At 47.8% G+C, this 18,496-nt stretch overlaps 1 protein-coding gene across 1 annotated transcript in view; it reads left to right on the top strand.

Annotated features, from left to right (window-relative positions):
* Positions 1-17,483: 17,483 nt before the first annotated feature.
* The window catches only part of LOC121837847 (uncharacterized protein K02A2.6-like), a 1,177-nt gene continuing 164 nt past the window's right edge, over positions 17,484-18,496 (top strand). The window contains exon 1 of the mRNA XM_042293682.1: positions 17,484-18,496. This exon is cut by the window's right edge and continues 164 nt beyond it. Coding sequence (XP_042149616.1) covers positions 17,638-18,496 — 859 coding nt within the window. The 5' untranslated portion in view covers positions 17,484-17,637.

Below are 18,496 nucleotides of genomic sequence, written 5' to 3'. Positions count from 1 at the left end.
TATTCAGTAAGCGTTGAACTCCCCTCTTAACCTATTGTTCCAGATGCGTAATGTGATTACTATTAACATGAATATCCTCAGGTTCTAACGCAGAAGATGTGTGCGTTTATGTTGTCTGTGAAATCCTGCACGTATTGGCGGACTGCTTGACGACAGCATGCGTAGCTGCTGGTCTATTTTCCACCATAAATTGTTCCTTTGCAGGGACTTAATTTCTGGTTCTCCTAGATGTTGGCGTTCTTTCTGGGTTTAAAATGCGGGAATAATGTATTATTCGTCTTGCAAACGTTAGTCGAAAAATTGTTCCAAAAATGAGACAAGCAGTAAATGCAGCTTTAATACTACTGCGACATGACAAAAAAGTGCGTAATTTGTCTCACGTATTCAAACTATAGGTGGTAGTTTCGTTTTCTACAAGCAAGTTTTCAATTAAAATGTAGCGAGGGGGGATTGTGCTGTTTTTGATTGTCCCCACTAAAACACTGAATTTAGATTACGTCGCCCTGAGAATACCTTTGAGTAGATCGTGTATTTTGTTCAATTGATAGGAGCATGAGGAGTAGTAAAAAATTCAGAGTTTTTTTATAAAGACAACAAGTCCCCATCAACGGGGACCAACAGTAATGAAGATTTCACCTTTACTTCTTGATTGCTGGCGAAGGGGTCCGTTGAAAGTGCATATTATGTTTGAATAAGCAAATTGAAAATATATGTTGTTTTGTGATTTCAATGTGCAAGCACAATTTCATTTTTTCTGGGAGAAAAGGTTCAAAAGAGAACAATTCAACAAATTTAGGCGACATGCTGAATAAGGAAAAATAGCGTTCTCACGTTGGCAGACAAATAAAAGCCGCCCCATTAGAATACATTTATCTCGAACACGTGTTAATTCCATCGTATATTCTGCTCGGTTCCAGAGATGTATTGGGTACGACTATCTCCATTGGACGTATAGTTTGTTCGATATTACAATTTTATTTCTAGCTCTTTGTAAAGGGCCGAGCAGGAAGGTAACACTTTAAATAATGTAATACAAATCGAACTCAGCAAGAGCATAAGCTTTTTAAAACTGCGTGAAGGTGAAACAATGACCAGCAATGTCTTCGAACTTTCCAATTCGTGTCTGTGGGAAATACTCTTTCCTGAATAACATTGAACTCTTATGTTTTTATTTTAGCTTTTTTTTTTTGTTTATCCTAGGTGCAGGCGCTATTGGAGTGTTCCGTTTTATCTTTTGTCATTTCTTTATTTTTATTTATTAAAAAGACGAGTACAACTCCTTGTAATGCCGAATTAGACCGCAGCTATTGAGGCGAGGAGGGGACGGCGAGGGTACGGAGGGGTCAGTACGCCCCTCCTCCCCCTCAACCGCTCCCCTTATCCTCTCTTGCTCCCCTACAATTTAGCGGTAAATTTTTGCTGGCTTTCCCGCTAAATTCAGCGGAAAAATTACCCGCTAAATGTAGCGGGAAACGTTTTCCGCTAAACTTCACCGGGAATATATTTTGCTAAATTTAGCGGTAAAATTTGTCTGTTAAATTTGACGGGGAAATTTTCCCAGTAAACGTAGCGGGGAATTTTTTCCGCTAAATTTAGCGGAGAAATTTTCCACTAAATTTAGCAGGGAAACGTTTCTGATAAGTTTAGCAGGTAATATTTTCCACTTATTTTGCGAGGAATTTTTCCCGCTAAATATAGCGGGAACCTTTTCCGCTACATCTGGCAGGGCACTTTTCCTGCTATATTTAGCGGGGAATTTTTTTTCGCTAATTTTAGCGGTGAAATTTTAAGCTAAATTTACCGGGTAAAATTTTCCGCTAAATTTAGAGGGGAACTTTTCCCGTTAAATTCAGCGGGGAATTTTTTTCCGCTAAATTCAATGGGGAATTTTTCCGCTAGATTTAGTGGAAAATTTGTTCCGCTAAATTTGGCGGAAAAATTCTCTCCTCCGCCTCCTCCTTCTCCGCTGTGGCCCTCGTGACGTCACTCGTGATCCTCGTGACGTCACACTTGACGTCAGCGCTACGCGCGGTTACGCCGACGGCACTCAAGCCTGAAACGGGCGACTAAAAGCTGAGCTCTAAAGGCAAATATTTTGCTTTCATATACACGAATGCGATGAGGGGTACTAAAAACAGCAGAACGATTTGGGAGCCATCGATGATCACTCGCTCACAAGAAAAATATAATCAATAATTTCTATCAACAGAAATGTCTTTATCAAATGTACAAAAAAACCTTTATGGCAGGAGCTCAAAAACTGGGACTTAAACAAATTTTGATTTGACGTCTTTAGAAAGACCCGACTGGTACATTGCCTTCTACAAGTATTACAAGTTATTTTGTTTAATTTTTTTATTTACTGGTTTCTAGAAACGACGATGGGATTTTATCATTGATATTTGTCAATCATTTTGATACTGTTTATTAAAGTAATAAACTACAATATAAACTATTTTAAGTCACCTTCAAGGTATGATGCACTGTGTAATGATATGAAGAGGAATAACAGAAGAGTAAAAAAATTAATATGTGCAAAACTGACGTTCATATGTCTATGGCTTTGTCAGTTAAGTAAATTTTAAAAAAAACTTCATTTCATTTTAAATTTACATTAGCAGATATCACGAGTATGTCTCAGTCGAGTTTCACGGAAAGCCATTTAAGGTGACCTACGACCGCAATCCTTGAACAAAAAAGTATGTGCAGTTCCAGTCGGCTTTATTTTTCCTTATTTTTGTGACATCTGTTGTTATTATTATAACATTTCTTAACCTCCACGCTTTTCTTTTCATATATTAAGCTTCCTCGGGATGTTTGACCCTTCTTGCTGTAAAACACGAAGTACAAGCACTCCAGTTAGAAAGACACTTTTCTAGCGACCCCTTTTTCATTGTCCAGACTGATAGATGGATACAAGAAACGGCCATTGTCTTTGCAACATAGATTGCTGATATTTGATTTATGTGCGCAGCGGCCTGTTGGTCTGTTCTTAATGGTTGATGGCACAAGCTGACACAAGAAGGAGGTATAGCCGTTAATGGGACGCGACACTCCTTAGTTATTTAGCAAGCCCTTCTTCCTTATCGACCCGTACCGGGGTGGAGGCACTTCTGTAATTTTCTTGGTGCATGTCTGGGAGACCGGTATTTGTACCGGGTGCAGGAATGATTCAACTGCGCTGCGCGTACGTGGAAATTCCTGTTCATGCGCTATCTTGAATCCTTTCTGCACAGAAGTCTAGAATTGAAACGCGCTCTAAAATACTTTTATATCATTTTTATAGGGTGCAGACTGAAGCTACTCTTTCTATGCATACTAGAAAGCGTAGTATTTCAAGCATGCGTGACTTTGTCTTCTTAAAAACGTGAACAAAGGACGTAACACGAACTTTTCCCCTAGCGTTCTAGTTAACCCAAATTTACAATCAAGCCTTGCCTTAGCCACAATTTAAACTCTAGCGAACATCGCGACACGCTCTCTTTTTCTGATATTTATTATCGTAAAAGGGTCGTAGTACTACATTTGGTAGCATTTTAACGGAAATAAAAGGACGTACATGATTATAATTTGTGTTTTCAGGAATGCCAGTTTTGCTGTTTAGGTGTTTTCTGAGCCGCTGCTAGTTTGCACTTCCTCCATATAAAGGGAGTCTCACATTTTAATTTCATGCAGCTTTAATATCTTTCTGTCTGTGTAATATTTCTCCCGTTGAACAAAAGCAGGATATATGTTCAGTGCAATATAAACAAAGAAAAGTTATTTACATTAAGAAGTTTCACCGCAACAAAAGACATCAAGCTAACCAAGCAGACTAGTAAGTTTAACAAATTTACAAAAGGAACGCCGATAGTCCTAAACCTACGCTATTTTACTAGGGCAGTCGCACTCTGAAGAGCTCTTTTAGAAGCTCTGCGCCCCAACGTGGTGGTCAGAGTCAATGAATGACTAAAGCCATCTCATGCATACCTATAACAATGTGACTATGCCATAGGTGGCACAATGGTTTAGGCTTAAAATTACAAGTTTCACGACAGTCCAACAAATGATGTGCATCAAAAAGCACCAATATATACATTAATTGCTATAAAAAACTAATATGACTGAATAAGACTACTAAATAAAAGCCTGGATCGGGATTAAAGCACTAGCTTTATTACTGAATCTAGACAACATATACTAAGGAAGATACAGAAAGGGAGCAGGTGAGCTGGTGTAAGATTAGTATTTTGTTAAAACGCCAGAGATATGGCAGCGAAATCTTGAAACAACCACAGAAAAAGAGACAGGGAAAGATCTCAGTTAGGCGACGTATCAAACTCCGCTAAGATGTGTATTTAGTAAACCTCTTACATACACATTGAAACCAAAGTTGTCACCCACCAACACAAAGAAAAGAAATGATTTCTTTTTCTTTTTCTTCTTTATATTTTCTTCGAACTTTGCATCGACCATTGTACACACTTACGACACGCCTTTGTATCAAAGTTCATGTAAGAGGTTTAGTGAATAAACGTAGTGACTGAGTTTGAGACGTCGTCTCACTGATTTCTTTTCCTGTCTCTTCTACTTTGGTTGTCTGAAAATTAACTCTCCAAGTTTCAGGTGTTTTAAAAAAAATGGCACATATCAATCAGAATACTATAAATCAATTCCGAAATTCTGACAGGCCGAGAACCGAGCGATTGCAAGTGTTACCGAATGTTGGTGTCGACACCTCTTGCGCCGTCGTAACCGTGACCAGTCTAATCAGAATCTGGAGCGTCGTTACCAGACTGAACACCCGTGCCTCCAGATTGTCAGCTTCCTTTAAGATTCGGTTTTGCGCGTTCCTTACTCAGGGCAAGGCCATGCCCGGGTGGCCGGCCATGTCTGACCGGGCTTGGAAAATTAGGGAAGTTCAGTGCGCCGTTTTCCTTGTTCTCGTGAGCGCACCTTAAAGCGCAGATGACAGAAAATTCAGAGTGGGCACTTCCTAGGATCATACTCTCATAAAACCCCACTAGGGTATGCAAATAGCAGCTTTACTTCAGGCGCTCAGGTGGGAGGCACCTCGCGCCATGGCAAAGTTTCGCGAGAACGCGTTGGAGTGCTCGTCAAGTACGGTCATGAACAGTGCAAACTGAAAGAACCCAGCGGCGACGGATTGAAACCGGCGGCGCTGCCCCGAAGCCAGCAGTTAAACCACCCGAGATATATATCGTGCGTACGAGGTTGCAGAGGCGTACAATCGGCTCAGCCAACACAACCTACAGACCTTTGCATTGCTTGTTACTCAGGTGAAAAATGCTGAATCACTGAGCTGTGGACGTATGCGCAGTGTCTACTATACCACACACTAGAGGTACAGCGCATGGTCAATAGACGTTCCACAGGCCAGGAGACAAGGATGGCAGCGCGCACAAAGCGACGCTTGCCAAGGTCCACAGACCTTTGCAACAATCGCCTTCTGCGCGCTGTCATCTTTGTAACATTATTATTTCGGTCTGATCGTCAAGGATAGCCTATCACCCGGAGTGCTCTAACTCTGTCGGAAGCAAATGACTCCGAAGGGCGTGTTATCTGTCTCGACAGAGCTCTCGGAGATAGAAAGCCCTCCTTAACAACGTGTGCACGCCAGACGATAACAATCGTTTTACCAATTTTTTTCCAGACTTATTTACGACGTCAACTATTTTGTGCTACGTCAACAAGATTTGCGTAGCTTTTACGGCACTTTAGCTCTGCCAAAGTTAGTTGCGCGACCGCGTGCCAATTAGAGGCCAGATAAATCCAAGTATTTCCGCAGCAGCGCGGTGCCGCAGCGCTGTAGCGCTGTGGACTTTACGCTGGCCTTGGCAATGTAGCACGAAATAGCGCACGCCAAGTATACACTCTTCCGATGACCACAGATACACACCCCAGCTTGTGATCTCCGCAGCCCAGCCCGCGCTTGTTCGTCGCTTCGCAAAGCGAAAAAATCACGTGCCGTACACACGAACGCTGAAAATAGCGCCAGTCAGAAGTTCTTTTTTGGAATGGACTATAGATTGATCAAAATATTTGAAATAGAACTATTGACTTCCTCCAAGTAAGATCAACCCAAGACGAAAACTGGACACGAGTGCCCTGTCAGTGTTTAGTTGAGGCCCATGTCAAATAAACACGTCACAGAGCGCTGCATCTGGCTCGGGTTCAAGTGATCAATACGCGCTATTCGACTGCGATGCCGCTGCATGGACGGAAAGGAGGTCTTTCGCAGACCTCGATTATTACAGGCGGTGTTGGCTCAGCAAAACCATGCTTTAAAGTTTCTTGCCGTTGCACGTGATACTACCGGGCGAGTTTCTATGCACCAAATCCACTCACCGACTTCACGCCGCTCCGGTGGTGCTTCTGTCGGTACTGCGCGTGCGTAGACGGTTCTTCTCACCCGAATCTTGTTTGTGCGCAGTGCCCCCCCCCCCCCCCGGGGGGGCTGGTGGGGGCAAACGCGAGCTGGTTTGTATACGGCGTGTGTGTCTATATTTCGCTTCAAGTTCAGACGCAGCCCACGCTACGAGGTAACGGAACCAGTCAAGCAGCGTCAGAAGCGGAAGTCACAGGGTCTTTATTTTTGTTTGTGATGGGTTCATTGATTATAGCACACGTAGAGAAACATGGCGAAAACCATGAAGGTGCGCTTTTGTCGCTGTCTGATTGGTCCCATGCCCTCGCAGCGTCGGCTGAGTCTGGACTTTAGGTGAAACGAAGTATAGACCGACACGCGGCGCGGCTCTGTTTACCAACACGGCCGGAAAGTCGCGCATGCGCAGAAGCTATGTGGGCAGAAGCGGCCAGGCTCTCCGTGTTTTCACCATTGCATTGTGTTGCGTGCACTCGTTGTTGACGTTGTAGGGACGTTTCTAGCATTATTTGTGCGTCGTATTTCTTGCCAGCGTATGTCGTACATTATGCCCGACTAATTGAGCTTGCTACCGGAGCCTGAACGGCAGCAATCTCGAGACAAACTGTGCGTGGACGGAGTTGCCTTCGACGATCCGTACGCAGTAAAAATCCTGTTGGGATTCCGACGTTAAGTCTTCGTCACCCACGTCGATGGCTCACGTCGTCGTTTTTTTAGTTGTTTCGCCAATTCAGTTCACGGCCGACACGGTGCAGGCGTACAAGTCTCTCGATGCTTACTTTTACTTCGAGCCGGTTTCCGCGCTGCCGGCGGGATCACCAGACTGTGGGTCTGCTGAGGTGTATTTATTAACTGATTAAATACACACAACGTCCTTGTAGTCGATAGGATATTTTTCTTGTCCGATTGACTACAAGGCACAACAAGCAGTAACGCTTCTTGTGCCTTGTAGTCTGCGTGGTATCGATGCTTGCCGCCAGTCTTGGTTAGTATCGCGTTACTTTTATCGAGATAGTGTATCTCGTTACTTTTTTGGTATCTTCCATAGCAGCACACTTGCCCGGCTCATACTCGGGCCAGTTTGGCGCAGGCTTTGGTCAGGCTTGAGCCAAGTTGACTCTAGCTCGCGCCAATCTGGCCCAAGCCTGGGCCGAGGAAGCGTGTTACTTGGGTTGTAACTGTAACTCGTTATTTTTGTAAAAGTAACTAAAATGTAACGGCAAAGTTACAGTTACTTTTCGTAAAAGTGAACCCTGTCTCTCTTGATGACTACAGTGGCGTTCAGCCTCTATAGATAAGAAGAGACCGAGTTACGCCTTTGACAGCAAAGGCAAAAACAAAACAGGAAATAATGAATGTTTCGTTTGCTGAACCAGTGGCTTTAAGTCAAACTTGTGTAAGTACGCTAGTGTAAAATCCTTGACATTCAGACTGTCCAAGGATATTTATCTCACCATTTTAAAATTGACGCAAAGCTGGAGCTGGATATCAATGCGGTTCTTGGCTCGGGCTAAATTACATTATTCTCGTCATACAATACTTCTCCTTTACATTATCATCAAAATGCAGCAGAAATATAGCGTTGGGTGTGTCCTAGATATCGTAAGCAGCGAAATCGTAGGTTACGTCGATGAAACTTCAGTGTCTAGATTTCTTATTAATTGACTCTGGTATATTCCAGATGTTACTATTTTGAATACTTTCATATTTTTCAATTAGAAACTTTGGAGAGATGACACACGAGGATTAGGAAGCAGGCACTTCGACTCCCGAAGACCTAACCAGCCTCTTGAATGTTCGGCCTGTCGTGAACAACTCTTCAGGAGAAGTGATGCACCTGCCCAAGCACAAGAGATGTGCCGCGCATACCTAGTGGCGACTGTGAACGTAGACAAAGGATGCACGATCAGCACGTACCGTCAGATGGCAACGGCCGTGTTTAGAAAACTGAAACTTGGAATAAGCAGGGCCAGTCCACCCGAGCGGCGGAAGTTATCAAAAAGAAACTAGAGAGCTACTTCCCGGTTTCTAACACTATTCGCTGGAATTCACTCTGATGCAATGAAGTTTGTTGACAAGGCCCAAAAGGACAAGATAGAGACAGCCAGCGACGCCCTCGTACTGCCGTGTCTACAAAAGTACGATCAGAAGTTCATCGAGGAGTATTTTCAGGTGTGTCCAAAAGCTCTCTCGCGTTTTTGCGATATTTTTAATGTGTTTTTTTATTCCTTAGGCCACGAAAGGAGTTTCCAAGGCGCTCGACATCCCAAAGGTGAACAGTACACTCTTAGAAAAAAAGGGTATTGATATTCCTCCTTGAAGGGAGGAACGGTCTTGTAACCTATGTTCCTTTAGAAAGGGAGAAACTTTTGTCACTGATGCAAGGGAGCAAAGAGCTCCTCCGTCGCCTGCATCTAATTATGGCGGCCCTGAATCGAGCAAATCAAGCTCAGTGAGGCTTAACGAGGACGCTACGTCTCTTGTACGGGACGAGAGGAGCAGCAAATAGAAGCGTAACACCTGCTTTCTGCCAACTGTGTTTATTTCCGAAGCCAGATTTCTTCGCAGGTACAGAAACTTCCGTTTTGAGAGCAGTTACTCAGTCTTCTCGTCGTCAGCACTGCGATGTTAAACGGAGGCAACCGATACCCAGTTACTTCGCTCACTTTACATCTTACCTCTGCTGTTCCTCAAGTCACAATTCCTTCGTCAACCGCACATCACGGAGGAATGGCAAACCAATCCGCGAAACCAAAAGCCGCTCTCAAAAGAACAAACTCGAAGCCACTGTTTATCGCGTAGCATGGAAGAAGGTTAAATCGCTTGTCACCAGATGGCAGGGTCAAGCAGAGTAATTGCAAGTAGCTAGACTAGGCGGCAATAGGTACCGCCCAATTCATGTTCTATTTTTATTTCCTCAGGCCACCATTGCGCATCGGGATCTTCGGGAACCCGCATCAGATGAACATACATTTAGCGCGTAAACATACATGCCACAAACAATCATCACTACAGCGGCACACTAATCCGAACACTACAGGCGAGCTCTGCGTTTCCGTCTTTTATACTGGTCATTTTGAACGTACGGAATTTCTCGGCGACTCCCTAAGCCATAAACAATATTCCCAGCATGGTGATATTTTTCCAGCGATGTAATACATCTGAGATTATTTTGAATGGCTCAGGGGATGAATCTCTTATTCAAAGGTAAACGCTCGATCATGCCGTAATTTTTTTAAAGCCAATAAATCAACTGTACTACAGGTTTTACTTAACCTAGTTCGTACATACTTGCAAAGGGTCAGCTAAACAATTTTATACTAGAAAAACCGTTAGAGGAAAGACATACACACCGCTGACTATCAACTTGCTGCCTTTGATACTTCTTCTATTTTTCTTTTTACTACACCTAGTGATGAAAGCCATCCCCCACGTCCGCGCGCTGCACCCATTAGGTGTAATGCGGCTCGTGCCACGTCCAAAGTATTGTTTTTCTTTCGGGTGGATTGCGATAGACAGTGCTCCCGCACATTTGAGCACTGTCTTCGATGGCCAGGGCTTCAATTACTTCTCGTGCATATGCGTTCCGGCGCCGCCCTATAATGGTGATGTTGTTAAAATTAGGAGTGCAATTGCAGGGCCGGCAATGTGCAGAAAGATGTCCGGCCGATGTTCCTTTAACAGAGGCCGCGTGCTCCCTAGCTCGATCGTTCACATACTGACCCGTTTGTCCTATGTAGCACTTGCACAGGAAAGCGGTATGTTGTACACAACGCCGCTTTCGCACGGGATGTATTGCGTCCTGTGAGCAATTGTGCATTGCTTCTTCTCTTGATTTGTTTTCCGATTACTTCTTCGGCACACGGAGTAGGTTTGTTTGGTGCCGAGCACACAACCCGAATATCATGCCTCCCGTCAATCTTTTTTAGGTTGTGTGTGAGTCCATGTATGTAGGTTATGACCGCAACTTTTCTTCGATTTGTAGCTTGCGATGAAGCCTCATTCCCTGTCTGCTCGCGATTCAACTTCTGGCAAATGGTTTCAAAGACGGTCACCAGGATGGACTCCCATTTGAATTACTCTAGCCTCGTATGGAGTAACACGACGTTCACACGCTTGCAGAAACTATATTTTTTTGCAAAAACGAATATTAAGAGTTATTTGTAATGTACCTTATGATTACCATAGTGAGGGTTTCTTTCAAAAATTCAGAATGCTAAAAATATTTAACCGCTATGACTATAGAATATGCATCGGCTTAAAACTCGAGAACAATAGAAATACGCGTTTGTTGTGAGACTTATCCGAGTTAGTGCCGAAAGATCACGACTATTTAACCAAAAACATGGAATATTGGAAGGTTACCGGATGTAAGAGAAACTATGGTACACAAACTCTACGTTACACTATACCTAAATTGCTCAACTACCTCGCCAGAAACGAAATTTGTTTAGAGTCCATATCAACCAAAGATTTGCGTTCATTCTATTCGCGCTTGTGATTCTTCATCGATGCCTACTATGTTACCTATTATCTACTTGTTTGTTTGAACTGTATAAGGTTATTTTTACGGCTACAACAGTGTCTACTGTGAAGTGTTTATAATAATTCTGAAGTTTTTTTTGTCTTTCTTAAGTATGCGTGTGTGCGTTTTTTTATTTTCTTGCTTTTTTTTCTTCTTGTGCTGCTGCGCCTGATACCGTATGGGGCTTCGGGCTCGTCGAGCCTCTTCTGGAGGCTTTTTCCCTTCTGTCCCTCCAATTCATTTGGAAAATAAAGTTATTATTATTATAACTCAGCACAGAAGGCACACAGGCAGCCGGCAGCAAAACCTGCCTGTCTTGGACGGAGTCCCTGCGATTTCCATAACGTCGAAAACGTCGACGCAGTTACGCGTGGTTCCCCTACTGTAGTTCCGCGTGGGTCCCGCAATCCGCCCTGCGCAATCCGGAGACGGCCATCTTACCCAGTGTAGGTAGCGCTGCTGGTACTGCTCCGGAACTTCGCTGTTTCTAGCGGTTTCGTTTGCTCGTTTGATAAAATTATTGATAAAAAATGAAAGCCGTTTACAACTCCCTGTAACGCCGAATTTGAGCGCAGCTCTTGAGGAGGAGGAGGGAAGGGATCAGGGGGATCAGTTGACCTCGGAAAGGGGGGGGTCACGTGACCTCGGGGGTCACGTGACCTGGGAGATCACGTGACCCCGGGGGGAGGGGTCACGTGACCTGGGGGGTCACGTGACGATGACGTCATCAGTGATGATGACGATGACGATGCGGATGCCGATTACGTCATTGGCATTTGCATCGCCATCGTCATCATGACTGATGACGTCATCAGTGACGTCACTGATGACGTCATCGGCATCGTCATCGTCATCATCACTGATGACGTCATCGTCGCGTGACCCCCAGGTCACGTGACCCCCCCCCCCCCCCTAGGTCCTCCCGAAGGAACCCGAGGTCCTCCCGAGGTCCTCCCGAAGGAGCCCGAGGTCCTCCTGAGGTCCTCCCGAAGGAACCCAAGGTCCTTCCGAGGTCCTCCCGAAGGAACCCGAGGTCCTTCCGAGGTCCTCCCCAAGAAACCCGAGGTGGTTCCGAGGTCCTCCCGAAGGAACCCGAGGTCCTGGAGGGGGGGGGTCACGTGACGATGACGTCATCAGTGATGATGACGATGACGATGCGGATGCCGATGAAGTCATTGGCATCCGCATCGCCATCGTCATCGTCACTGATGACGTCATCAGTGACGTCCCTGATGACGTCATCGGCATCCGCATCGTCATCATCATCATCACTGATGACGTCGTCGTCACGTGACCCCCCCCCCCCCCTAGGTCCTCCCGAAGGAACCCGAGGTCCTCCCGAGGTCCTCCCGAAGGAGCCCGAGGTCCTCCCGAGGCCCTCCCGAAGGACCTCGGGTTCCTTCGGGAAAATTTATTCATTATGCACCGCGCGGTTACGCCGACGGCGACGGCGACGCCGACGCCACTCAAGCCGGAAACGGGCGCCTAAGAGCTGCGCTCTAAAACGTCAATGCAACCAAAATGTTCTGCACGTTGGGAATAGAAGACGTAATTACAGGCGGCCTTCGCTGCGGATGAAGCTCAATCAACTCAGCAACATGTATTAAACAACACTCCGTTACGTCCTCGAAAAACAAAACCGAAAGAAGAAGAGTCGGGAGGGCGAAAGCTTTCTCCCGTCTGCCTGGAGAAGGAGAAAAACGTTTCCTTCTTCCCTGTTTCTCGTGTCCGCTTGGGGGCGTGTCAGTAGAAGGGAGGAAGGCGCGCCGTTGCTACCTTTTGGAGCGCAGCTCTTAAGGCACGACCACATTGGCGTCGCGGAGACCTGCGGCGCGACGGTCAGTGCTGCCGTTTGCCGACCGAAACCAGTTTTCGGCTTCAACGGCGCGACGTACGGCGCCGCAGAGTCAACCGCTCCGTGCGCGGTTCAGAGCTCGGAGCCGCATGCCGCAGAAGAGAGGAGCCAATGGGAGGTGGCGTAGATAGTGACGTCGCGATGCCATGGCAAGGCTCAAGCCGGTGCTCGGCGCGTCTTTCACGTTCCGAAGGACGTGTTTCGTGTTGTCTGCTATCCCCATTTCTCCCGATGCCTTCCGCAACGGAGCGGTTCCTTGAAACTGTGAAACTGTTTCCCTTTTTATATGACAAGACGCAGCCAGACTACCTAGATAATAACGCTAAGAACAACCGCTGAGAAAATATAGGAGAGGAATTCGGAATTGCAAGTGAGTTTCTGCGTGGCACTTGTTGCATGTCGTCTGTGTTGTGACGGATGTCGTGTTGATTTCGTGACACTTTCGAAAGTAGCCTTCATCTCTGGCGCGCCACCGGGGCAGCAATGCACTGTCCTGTCCTTCGGTGTTTCGGTAGAACCAACTCGGCCGGACCCAAAACCTGCGTCTCCTTCCCTTCAGAGCGCGGCGACGTCGCAAGATCAACGAGCAGGCTAGGATAATCACATTCACGCTGATCACCAGGTCATCATAGACTCCTACTACGCAGGTAGCGAGTGCGGTTTCGATGCTGATATATGCGAAAGATGGAAGCCGAAAAGGAAGGATCTAACGAAGAGCAGACGTCAAAAGGGCGGGAAATCCGACGGGAGGCGCGATCGCGAGATCCAGTGCTGTCACGTGACGCCCGCAAAACGGAGGCCAATGTGGACTCCTCGCGTTGGGACGCCGGACGGCGGTGCCGCCAGGCGGCGCCGCCCGGTGGCGCCGTTCACGCTAATGTGGTCGGGCCTTTCGGCGCCTGTTTCCGGCTTGAGCGGCGTCGCCGTCGCCGTCGGCGTAACCAAGGTCATCCCAAGGTCACGTGACCCCTACCAAGGTCACCTCAAGGTCACGTGACCCCGAGGTGACCCCCACGTGACCCCCTAAAGGTCACGTGATCCCTCCGAGGTCACGTGACCCCCGAGGTCACGTGGTTCCCTCCCCAAGGTCACTTGACCCCTCGAGGTCACGTGACCCCTCCCAAGGTCACCTCAAGGTCACGTGACCCCCCAAGGTCAAGCCTCCCCGAAGTCACGTGACACCCCCCCCCCCCCGAGGTCACGTGACCGCCCCCGGAGCATATTAAAGAATGAGGGGAAGAGGAGGGGAAGGAGGAGGGGTTTGCCCTCCCCTCAGTACCCTTCACTCCTCCTCCTCAAGAGCTGCGCTCCAATTCGGCGTTACAGGGAGTTGTAAACGGCTTTCACATTTTTCCTCCAGTTTTTTTAGAGTGTACATGTTCATGGGCGCTTTGGCGCCAACATTAATGGCGCTGATGTGTCAGCATTCACTGCATACGCTCAAGTTTTGCAGCTCGCTTGTAGGCATAGTGAAGATCGCAGTACTGACGAGGTCAGTTTCTTATTCTTTGGAAAATATACGACCTCTTTGTTAGCGCCTTTTGTAGAAAGTTACGTCTGCCAGGCAGGCTCATTCACGATTATCAAGGCAAGTAATGCACACATTTTCATTAAATTATGGGCAAAACGGTTGGAATTATTCGTTACGTATTAGACCTAAAAGGCCTTGGCCACAATATTCCTACAATCTTTTTGTGATATCGTGCCAAGTGACGTCGTGCGGTGACGCGCAGGACCAGCGACAAGCCGGCGGTGTGATATCGTGCCAAGTGACGTCGTGCGGTGACGTGCAGGACGGGCAGGCGAGCGTGCGCCTTTCCTTCTCTTTCCTTCTCTTAAGCGTCGATAAGCATCGGCGCTGAACTATTTAAGCCGCGCTATCGCTTGAAATAAACCTTCTTGTTGTTGGAGCTGCTGTCTCTGCTTGGTCACTACATTGGCGACGAGGCACGGTCTGGCCCGTGCGGGCCGCTGGAAACAGGCGTGATGGCGTTGGGTGGCCGCATTTCGGAGTTTGACGTTCATGGAAATTCGACGTGGGAAGAATACGTCGAGCGCATCGAACTGTACTGTGCCGTCAACAAGGTGTTGGAGGCCGTGGACAAGAGGGCGGTGCTGCTGAGTTGCTGCGGGCAGGAAGCGTACTCCCTGATATCGACGCTCGTCAAGCCCCTACGACCGCCGAACGTGGAATACCAGGTCCTCATCGACACCGTACAGAACCACATTCAGCCAAAGCCGTCCGAGCTGTATTCGAGGTACGTGTTTTCGAAACGGGACCAGGAATTTGGCGAGTCTGTGGCCGACTACGTCACTGCGTTGCGAAGGTTAGCTGGAAACTGTGGGTTCGGCGTGGATAAGTTTCCGCTTACTGAAATGCTGCGCGACCGGCTGGTTTTCGGAATAGCCGACGGAGTCGCACAACAACGGCTCCTGGCAGAAAAGAAACTGACTTTCGAAGCAGCGTACGATCTCGCAGTCACGGCAGAGACTACAGCTAAGCAGCACCAAGCTATAAGCGAAAGACGACGAAAAGCGGAAGCTCAGCTAGAAATGACCGCGGAAGTAGGCTCGCGAGCTAAAGTGCCGAACTCGGAAAACCACGAAAGCCAACGGGTCGCGGGGACCTGGGAGCAAGGTGAGCGGCGTTGCTTTCGGTGTTTAGGCAACCACGCAGCTGTGCGGTGCAGGTTCAAAAATGCAAAGTGCTTCAAGTGTTCAGGAAAAGGACACATAGAAAGAGCGTGCAAAGCAAATAAGACGCAAGCACAGGATCAGCTTGCTCAGACTACGGGTGACACAGGAACCGAGTACGACAGCCTATTCAGCATCGGCCAAGTAGCAAGCGCTGTACCGAAGTACGTAGTTGAGGTCGAGATTGGCGGAGAGAACGTGAAAATGGAAGTGGATTCTGGGGCTGCGCGATCTATTATCAGCCAGAGGGAGTTTAAAAAACTAGTGGTGTCAAAGCGGGGAAAACTGGAAGAGCCAGACACGCAGTTGGTCACCTGGACGAAAGAGGGTATCGAGATTTTGGGAAAAGCCGTGGTGCCAGTGAAGTTCAAGGGTCAAAATTCCGAGTTGCCGCTGCTGGTGGTCAAGAACGACGGGAACACTTTGCTTGGCCGCGATTGGTTCGGACCTTTGAAGATAGAAGTAATGGGTCTTCATTCCGTCAGCAGGAGCCGAGAGATTTTCGCTGCCCGATTTCCGCAGGTGTTCAGCGGGTCTCTGCCTGGCGCGTTTTTACCGCCCATTCACATCAAGCTGAAGGACGGCGCCCTGCCAAAGTTCCTGAAATGCCGGAACATTCCTTTTGCGCTGAAAGAAGATGTTTTGACCGAGCTCAATAGGCTTGTGCAGTTAGGAATATTGGAGCCAACCCAATACTCCGAATGGGCAACACCCATTGTTGTGGTGCGAAAAAAGGATGGCTCGCTTAGAATCTGCGGAGACTATAGAAGCACAGTTAACCAGGCAGTAAAGAGCAATGTGTATCCTCTACCCACCAGCAAGGAGCTTTTCGCTAAGCTAGGAAAGGGGCGGTTCTTCTCGAAGCTTGATCTGGCACAGGCGTACCAGCAGCTTGTGGTCGACGATACAACTGCCGAACTGCTCACGATAAACACCGTACAAGGGCTCTACAAAGTTCGCCGCCTACCGTACGGCGTATCTGTGGCACCAGGACTGTTTCAAAGGGCAATGGACACTATCCTTGCTGGGCTACCTAAAATAGCTGTGTACCTGGACGATATCCTGGTGGTTAGCGAAACGGCCAAGGAGCATGAACGCATGCTTACGGATGTATTCGAACGCCTAGATAAGGCTGGACTCAGAGTGCAAGCAAACAAATGCGAGTTGTTTCAGGAAAGCCTCGAGTTCCTGGGTCATCGCATCGATAAGTGTGGCATCTACCCTTCCGAGGTGAAAGTCGAGGCCATCCATAAAGCCCCGGCTCCAACTAACAAGAAGGAACTCCAGTCCTTCTTGGGTATGGTGAATTTTTACAACATTTTTTTGCGGGGCAGATCCGAAATAGCCGAGAAGCTGCACCGTTTACTTGATGACAATGCTACCTGGAAATGGGACGAAGAGCACCAACGGGCGTTTGAAGGCTTAAAAAAATTGTTAACGTCGCAGTCCTTGCTTGTTCATTTTAACGAAAGTGCTCCGTTGATACTCTCCTGTGATGCGTCTCCGGTGGGTGTGGGTGCTGTACTCGCTCACTGTGACGAGACGGCAAAGGAGCAACCCATTGCCTATGCGTCAAGGACGTTAACAAAGGCTGAGCGGAATTATGCTCAAATAGACCGAGAAGCATTAGCCGTGGTGTTTGGAGTGCGTCACTTTCATCAGTACCTAGCCGGGCGAAAATTTGTTATTCTTACGGACCACAAACCGCTGCTAGGAATATTTCGGCGAGAGAAACAAATACCGGATGTTCTGTCACCACGCATGCTACGATGGAGCCTAATGCTGTCGGCCTACGAATACCAGCTTGACTACCGCAAAACTCAGGACCATGCGAACGCTGATTGCTTGAGCAGGCTTCCGGTTCCAGCATTTCGGTTGGAAGCAGAAACGCCGGGCGACGTATTGCTTTTCGAAGCCGCTGAGTACCCGCCAGTCACCGCCGCAGAAGTTGCTGGCTGCACGTCGCAAGACAGTCGGCTATCGGAAGTAAGAAAATGGATCATCGACGGCTGGCCAAAAGAAGGGGTACCGAAAGACTACGGTGCGTACGAGATAAGGCAGAACGAACTGTCCGTGCATCGTGACTGTGTGGTTTGGGGAAACCGCGTGGTAATCCCTGAGGTGCTGCAAAAACGTGTCCTCATCTTGATACATGCTAATCACCCGGGAGTGACGGCAATGAAAGCTATCGCGAGGTCCTACGTTTGGTGGCCGAAGATGGATGCGCAGATCGAAGAATTTGTGCGGCACTGCAAGGCGTGCCAGGAAAACCGGCAAAGTGAGCCGAAAGCGCCTACGCATTTCTGGACGAAACCGGAGCGAGCATGGAGCCGAGTGCATATCGATTTTGCGGGTCCTGTCGATGGTGCGGTTTTCCTAGTCGCAGTTGATGCTTTCTCAAACTGGGCGGAGGTGGAAATAATGACGTCAATGCACTCATCTGCAGTGATCGAGCGGCTGCGTAAGATGTTTGCAACATACGGACTGCCAGATTTGATTGTTTCAGATAATGGCACGGCGTTTACCAGCCGGGACATGCAGTCCTTTTTGAAGTTGAACGGCATTGAGTACATGTATACTGCTCCCTACCACCCTGCGAGTAATGGGAGAGCAGAACGCATGGTTCGGGAGCTAAAGTGTGCACTGAGAAAGCAGAGGCAAGGCTCTCTAGCGTGCAAGGTGTCTCGCTTCTTGTTCAAGCAACATTCCACGCCACACTCGGAGTCCGGCAAGACCCCAGCTGAGCTTATGCTGGGCAGGAACCTGCGCTCGGGCCTGTCAAAACTTCACCCCGATGCGATGGACGTGGAGTGCAAACGGCAGCCTCCAGAACAAAGCTTTCAGTGCGGTGACTCTGTCTACGCAAGGAATTTTCGCCAAGGTCCGAAGTGGTTGGCTGCTCGTGTGCTACGGCGTCGGGGTCACGTCATGTACGAGGTCCAGACATCCGACGGGAGTATCCATCGACGCCACCGGAACCACGTGCGAAGGGCCTGGGAACCAACAACTCCAACCGGCGGGACAACAGCTTCGTTTG

This window comes from Ixodes scapularis, unplaced genomic scaffold (assembly GCF_016920785.2).
Source record: "Ixodes scapularis isolate PalLabHiFi unplaced genomic scaffold, ASM1692078v2 PGA_scaffold0__279_contigs__length_252992795, whole genome shotgun sequence".
NCBI classification, from domain to species: domain Eukaryota; kingdom Metazoa; phylum Arthropoda; class Arachnida; order Ixodida; family Ixodidae; genus Ixodes; species Ixodes scapularis.
Note: the sequence above shows the minus strand (reverse complement) of the source record. Positions and strands in the feature narration are given on the sequence as shown.